A 7,914-nucleotide genomic window follows, 5' to 3' on the forward strand; every position below is an offset into this window, starting at 1 on the left:
ATCAAAGAATTATGAACTTTTAAAAGGCGTTTGATACGTATGTGAGTTTTTATTCTATTAATCTGAATACCTACTGTGTGTCAGGTTCTCTGTCATAGTGAACATTTATTAAGTGGTTTAATAAAAGGGGAGCTTGGAGGAAAATATCTTCCAAATAGAATTTCCCTGTCAAAGAAGTGGCAGTTTCCACTCCCCAAGGCAGCGTACACCCTTGCTTGCACTGCCCCGATGAGTCTTCTGCCTGCCCCTTGCCAAGCCGCCAGGGGCTAGACCTGTTTCAGTGTGCAGTTCTGTGATTATGAGTGAAATATGAAAATTTTTTCCATCAATTTATTGCCTATTTCCAGTTTGTGTTAGGGTTGTTTTTGTTTTTATTTGGAAGTAATCTTTTTTCCTTTGTTGACAATGAATACTAAATAGGGAAGGGCTTTTTTTCTTTTTCTTTTTTTTTTTAAGGTAAGGTAACGTTTGTGAAGAACCTATTAACGGTGTAATTGGCATGTCATAAATGTTTGATGTTGTTACCCTTGTTAAAGATATAGTAAGAGTCATATCCAAGAAAAGAAACACATCTCTGTAGACTGCCTTTCAAAGCGGCCTTTTTGCTTACGAGTCACTTTTCTCCCTATAATAGCTTAGGAGATCTGAGGAGGATGAAGAGAAGGAAGAGGATATTGAAGTTCCAAAGGCCATGGGGGATATTTTCGAGTCGCTTGCTGGTGCCATTTACATGGATAGCGGGATGTCGCTGGAGATGGTTTGGCAGGTGTACTATCCTATGATGCGGCCGCTGATAGGTACAGTTGGCTCCCCTTCGAGAGAGGCAGAATCACAATTAAAAACAACTTCAAGGGTACTAATCACATTATTCTTTCATTTTGATTACAGAAAAATTTTCTGCAAATGTGCCCCGTTCCCCTGTGCGAGAATTGCTTGAAATGGAACCAGAAACCGCCAAATTTAGGTAAGCAAAAATATGCGTGGAAAACAGTTAAATTACTGAAAAACAAGGGGGAAGAGTTCTCGAAGATGCCATATACGAATGATTTTGAAAAATGTTTACCCTGGGACATGCTCTTGTGCAGTTGCTGTTTGTAGCCCGATTGACTTCGTTTTGTTTTGTAAAGTAACGCTGAGTGAGAGAAAGAGCTGCAGCCCTGTCTGTCGGTAGTATGTAGCAGTCATAACGCATGTTTCCTTCGTGTGGTGTCAGCTTGTATCGGGGACTCTCAGCCTGAGAGTACATACTTGGTGCTGACTGACTATAATAATAAATACTTCTGACTTCTAATTCAAGCTGTTTGGCTCTGTTACAGCCCGGCTGAGAGAACTTACGATGGCAAGGTCAGAGTCACCGTGGAAGTAGTAGGAAAGGGGAAATTCAAAGGTGTTGGCCGAAGTTACAGGATTGCCAAATCCGCAGCGGCAAGAAGAGCCCTCCGAAGCCTCAAAGCTAATCAGCCTCAGGTTCCCAACAGCTGAAACCCCTTTTTAAAATTAAAAAAAAAAAAAAAAGCAAAAAAAAGCAGAATTAAGGTGGAAAATATTTAAGTTGAAAAGGATGGTTTAAAACTGATAGTGAGTGGAACGAATTGAAGGCAGAATTTAAAGTTTGTTTGATAACAAGATAGGTTACAGAATAAAACATTTAACACATGTATAAAAATTTTGGAACTAACTGTAGTTTTAGTTTTTTGCGCAAACACAATCTTGTCTTCTTTCCTCACTTCTGCTTTGTTTAAATCACAAGAGTGCTTTACTGATGACATTTAGCAAGTGTTCAAAGAAATTATTGAGAGTTTTTGTTTTGTTTTGTTTCGTTTTAGTTTAATTCTGTCAGCTTTGCTTAGAGTTCGGAGGCCAAGGAGCTTAAACCTGGAATAGCCCCCAGGGTTCTGTTGAGAGCTCTTGACACCCGACGGTGTGTGTGGCAGTGCCAGTCCCGCGTAGTTGATAAGCTGAGTAGAGCGATGCAGTTTGCGAGAGAAGTGTGCCAGTGTTGTCTTTCCTTTCCACGTTAGAGCGTGTAAGATGATGTTTCCTGGTCGCTGTTGCACTTAATAGTAAGGGACAGATTTTTAATTAACATTGGCTGGCATGTTGGCAAATCACATTTTAGTTTTCTCATGCCATGTTGTCTTGCATAAAAGAGGTTCTTGCCTTAAGAGTAAAACCCTCATGGATATTCTTTCATTTCTGATCTTTTTGGAACAAACTGTTTTACATTCCCTTCGTTGTGTTTTTATGCATTAGACCTTGAGACAGCGTGATACTTACAACTCACTAGTATAGTTGTAACCTAACTTATGACGGGATTATATGAGAATTTCTGTCATATGTGTACTGAAGACATTTTCAAAACCAGAATAGGTAGTCTATGGAGTTTTTAAAATACCATCATAAAAATAATCGTTGGCTAAATACCCAATTTTACTGAAAACCTCCTGCTAGGTAGTTCCGCTGATGGAAATTGTTTGTGGCAAATAATTTTGCCCTGTAGGCTGTTGCTCTAACAAAATAAACTTTAGACATATCACACCTAAAATATGCTGCAGATTTTATAATGGATTGGTTACTTATTTAAAGAAGCAAAACAGAGCACCTTACCCTTAGTCTTCTCACATACATTTCTTACTGTACTTTTCAGAGTGTTGCATGCGTATTTCACCTACCAAAGCTGTGCTGTCAATGCCACGAAAGTTTAACGTTTGCGATAAACTGCCGTAATTTTGATACATCTGTGATTTAGGCCATTAATTTAGACAAACTAGCTCATTGTTTCCATCTTTGGAAAAGGAAGAAAAAAGGCATTTTTAGGCATTTGCCTAAGTTTCTTTAATTAGACTTGTAGGCACTCTTCATTTAAATACCTCAGTTCTTTTGCATGCATTTTTTCCCCTGTTTGGTGCTATGTTTATGTATTATGCTTGAAATTTTAATTTTTTTTTTTTTTGCACTGTAACTATAATACCTCTTAATTTACCTTTTTAAAAGCTGTGGGTCAGTCTTGCACTCCCACCAACATACCAGTAGAGTTTTGCTGCAATTTGCCCCATTAATTATGCTTGAAATTCAAGAAGCTGAGCAGAGGCGTCTAAATAATTTCCAGCACATCATTGTGAACGTGATGCCTCATGCAATGCTGCATTTATGTTTTAAATTGCAGTTGAATACTGTACTTCTTGCTTTATCTGCACCACCTACCCCCGGAGAAACACCTCTGTGCGTGTGCACACAGAAAACTGTCAGCTCTGCTTTCTAAGGAGACCTGAGTGAAGGGGACGTTAAGCTTCTCCAGTGTGATTTGTTGTCTCCAATCTTAAACTTCAGTTGAGATCTAAATTATTAAATGAGCTTGAGAGCAAATCAGTTTGGGTGGACATGTTTTTAAAATATTTAATTCTGATTTGGAACCTTAGATTTCTATTTGTTTTTTTTTTAAGAAATCTCCATGTAAGATCTCCTGGCAATTTAAAACCAAGCAATTGTTGGATTATGTAACTGTAAATGTATACAATTAACAAGTAAGGCTGGATGTGAATTTCACTTTTGAGGGTGATTCGTGATAAAGTTGTATCACAAATCTCTTGATAATTTATAAACTACCTGATGCCAGGAGCTTAGGGCCTTGCATTGTGTCTAATGCACTAATCCCAGTGTTAAGGGATTCACTGGCCTCCTGGTACCAAAATCAGATTGTTTGACAGTTACAATTCCCGTGGGGAGAAAAATGCCTCAGTATATTTTGTAACCTTAAGACGAGTATTTTTTGTTAATACTAAAAAGTTCAGACTTGGATGAGATTAGGTCACACAGTCTCAGGGGTTCAAATTTCCTGCTACCATTCAAAATGTTTTTATCAACAGCAAACTTCAGCTATTGCTTTTTTTATTTTTTTGGTTGGAGGACAATAGCTGATTTTAATTGTGACTCACGCTTTGAAGCAATCTGTGATCCCCTGGTTACTAAGTTAAAAAATAAAAACTATGAGTTAGACGTATGGAATGGTTATGAACGCTTTTGTGCTGCTGATTTTTAATGCTGTAAACTTTCCCCTAGTTTCGTTTATTGAAATGTTTCCCATCCATTAATTAAGGAAAAAAAAATCACTCTTGTTGCTCCACTTTACCACCTTGTCTGTCATCCTTTTGTTCCTGTGATTGCCATGTGAGACTGAGTGTGATTTGGAAACCCCCCCCTGGCGTGGTTGTGCGGCCAGCACATGCGGGAAGGACTGGGCAGGCGCGTTTTGAAAAGCAACTGCAGAAATTCCTTACGATGATTGTGTGGAGGTTAGTTGGCATGAACCTTCATTGTAAATGTCTTTTGATTTTTTTTTTTTTTTATAATACACTTTCAGCAGTCCTGACTATGCTGCGTTTTGTAATAGCTTTTTTCCCCTCTGTTCTGTTCATGTAGCACAGATAAGCATTGCACTTGGTACCATGCTTTACCTCATTTCAAGGAAAATATGCTTAACTGAGAGGAAAAAATGTGGTTTGGCCTCGCTGCTGTTTTGATTTACCGAATTTGAAAAAGATAATTATAATGCCTGCAATGTGTCATATACTTGCACAACTTAAATAGGTCATTTTTGTCTGTGGCATTTTTACTGTTTGTGAAAGTATGACGAAGATTTGTTAACTGAACTCTTAATTATGTTTTAAAGATGTTTGTTACTTTTTTTTTCTTTTCTCTTTTACATTATGTGAAGTGATTAAATTTAGAATGACCTCTAACACTCCTGTAATTACCTTTTGAAATACTAATATTTTTCCTCTCTTAATAATAGCTTGCCCTCAGAAAGATTCAAATTGCCCTCCCTGCCTGAATAGTAAGAGACTGGAGGCTACTTTGGTTCTGTTGGTTCAGTTCATAAATACAATTATTCACCCAGCAGTCGGCTCTTTTAGTCATTACCTGACATCAGCCTGTGTAACTGCAGAGTGCAGAGACTAATCGAGACCCAGACCTACCACAGTTCAGTCTTAAGGCCCAGTTGATTTAAAACTTTCTGTCTTCCTCTGTTAGGGTGTCTGATCCTTTTACACAAAATTTAAGCCACCAAACGGAGACCTTGATGTCTTCATTTCGACTGCATCTGAAGTTCTTCTAGTGCCCCGAACCAGTTTGTGTTAGCTGCGGAATTGAAACTCATGTCTTGTTTATTACCTATAAGGTTATTTTAATTACATTTAAATAGGTATATTTTTTCAACCACTGATTACTTTTCAGGAACTTAATTATTTCCAAATAAATTTCTTTATTTTATATTATACATGAGAAGTTTTTAAGATATGTTTAAGACCAAGAATATTGAAATGATTTTAAAAGTTGTTGGATTCGCCAGTAGCAATATCTAGGGAATTTGCATTGAGACTATTGTATTTTCCACTAGCAGTGAAAATGATCTTTTGAAGCTAACTTGTAAATATATTTTAATCGTTAATTGTTTTTTTTTCTCTAGTCCATTTTTATTTGGACATCACCCACAATTTAAATTTTATAGATGCACTCAGAATTCACTGCAGCAGCAGGTTACATAGCAAAAACGCAAAGGTGAACAGGAAGTGAAATTTCTGGCTTTTCTGCTGTAAATAGAGTGAAGGAAAATGACTAAAATCAAGTAAAACTAACACATATATGATTTGATTGACAAAACAATATTTACCATCACGTGCTGCAGCTGTTTTTAAGGAACATGATGTCATTCATTCGTACAGTAATCATGCTGCAGAAGTTCGCAGTCTGCACCTTATGGGTCACAATTACCTTTAGTCGTTTTTTTTTTGTAATAATTGTAGCCAAGTAAATCTCCAATAAAGTTATGGTCAGTTCACTTTGTGTCCTTTTGTCTTTTTCTTTTCTTGTTTTGATTCAGATCAAGTTTAAATAGTTGTAGCAGAAATGTCTTTAAAGTGTTTTAATTCCATGGTCATCTGAAAACGCATACTTTAATATGATAAAACGTTGTTTACCAAGTTATGCTTCCCATCTACTGGTGGAGTTATCTACTAACAATTGCCTTGTTCTTTTTCTGATTTAAATAATACCAGTGTGTTTGCCTGAAATTCTGCCACATTGACTGATGTTTTCCAGGTCCTGGATTATTTGTGACACATTTGACACATTCCTTAAGGGAATTTGGTTATTCTGAAGTCAAGTGGACAGAATGTTCGGCTTCCAGGTTTTTAGGACCCACTTCCAATATAGTATTGGTTAAGAAAGAATTCCGTTATTTCAAGCTTTGACCTATCCTTTCTGTAACTCAGTAAACCAAGCACTAAAAGGAATGCCTTTGCCGTAGGAACAAGATGGTAAGTATAAGTTTCTCAGAATGAGAAAAAAAATTCAGTTTTCCTTTATAAGAGTTTAAATTAATCTCTTCCTTTCCCCTCACTCTGACTTCTCGAAACTGAAGGAGAAAAAAGTATACGTATTTTAATCCTGAGGAATTTGGTTGAGTTCTACGTACTTGCGTTCGTTGGTGTTACTGCCCAGAATTCACTGCGTGGTTCAGGCCAAGCCCGGGAGCCACAGCCCTTTCCCGCCGCCTCGCCCTGCCTTCCTGTGGCTGGAACAGGGAACACAGCCAGGCCAGGCCAGGCACATCAGCTTGCAGGTTGTGATGTGCATGAAAAGAGTCCAGATGGAAGTGAGCTTGTTTCTTTTTGTGGATCCGTAAGTGTATAATGTAGGTATTGGATGGAATGGTGGGTGCTGGGTGCAGCCCGCTTAGGCGTGGACTGAGTTGTGATCCCCGCAGAGACACCAGGGGCCAGGGAGTGCCCTCACGGTAGACGCGCGGCCAGGAGCGTTCCCGACCTGTGTGCAAGGCAATGTGGGAACAACTCGTAGATCTTTTTCATTTCTCCTTTTTCTTTTTGTGGTAAATTATACATAAAACTCACCACAGAGCCATTTTTAATTGTAGAGTTTAATGGCATTAGGTACATTCACATTGTTCTGCAACCATCACCACCATCTAGTTCCAGAACTTTTCTTCATCCCAAACTGAAACCCTGTCCCCGTTAAACGCTAACTCCCATCTGCTCCGTCCCCCAGTCCTGGTATCCACCATTCTGCTTTCTGTCTCTGAATTTGACTATTTTAGCTACTTACAGGTAAGTGGAATCAGACAGTGTTTGTCCTTTGGCGTCTGGCTTGTTTGTTAGGGTCCAGCCGTGTTGTAGCGTGTGTCAGAATTTCCTTCCTCTCCAGGGCCGAGTAACCTTTCGTTGTATGTATATTATCTAGACCACATTTTGTTTATCCGTTCATGTGCCGACGGGCGTTGGGTTGCTTTCACTTTTTGGCTGTTGTGAATATTGCTGCCGTGAACGTTGGTGTACATTTACCTGTTTGAATCCCTGCTTTCGTTTCTTTAGCGTATGTATCCAGGAATGGAATTGTAGATCACAGGGTAAATTCTCTGTTTGATGTTTTGAGAAGCTTCCCTACTGTTTTCACAGTGTTGCACCATTTTACATTCTCGCCACCAGTGCACAAGGATCCCAGTTTCTCTCCACATCCTCACCAGCTCTTTATTTTTATTTTGGATAATAGCTCTCCCGGTGGGTGTGAGCTGGTATCTTATTGGAGTTTTGTGCTCATTGGCCATGTGTACGTCTTTGTAGAAATAACTCTTCAAGTCCTTTGCCCATTTTTGAGTTGGGTTGTTTTTTGTTGTTGAGTTTTAAGGAGTTCTTTATATATTTTGGATATTAAACCTTTATCAAGTTCGTGATTTACAAATACATTTTTCCATTCTGTGGGTTGCCTTTTTACTCCCTTGAGAATTCTGTCTTGAGGAATTCTGAATTGCAAGACACGTTGGCCTCAAGGATTTCAAATAAGGGCTCTCGGACCTATACTAACTAAGATTTATTGAACGGGTACGAGGTGCCTGATCTG

The 7,914-nt window shown here is 38.5% G+C and overlaps 1 protein-coding gene across 3 annotated transcripts in view; it reads left to right on the plus strand.

The window, feature by feature from the left end:
• Positions 1 to 5,839, plus strand: part of DICER1 (dicer 1, ribonuclease III) — a 66,815-nt gene extending 60,976 nt beyond the window's left edge. For all 3 annotated transcript variants that reach the window (XM_067726669.1, XM_067726661.1, XM_067726651.1), the window contains 3 exons: positions 635 to 797; positions 889 to 964; positions 1,317 to 5,839. In XM_067726669.1, the coding sequence (XP_067582770.1) occupies positions 635 to 797; positions 889 to 964; positions 1,317 to 1,482 (405 nt within the window). In that variant the 3' untranslated portion in view covers positions 1,483 to 5,839. The remainder of the gene's footprint in view (positions 1 to 634; positions 798 to 888; positions 965 to 1,316) is intronic.
• Positions 5,840 to 7,914: the final 2,075 nt, after the last annotated feature.

Source organism: Pseudorca crassidens, chromosome 1 (genome assembly GCF_039906515.1).
Source record: "Pseudorca crassidens isolate mPseCra1 chromosome 1, mPseCra1.hap1, whole genome shotgun sequence".
Classification (NCBI taxonomy): Eukaryota; Metazoa; Chordata; class Mammalia; order Artiodactyla; family Delphinidae; genus Pseudorca; species Pseudorca crassidens.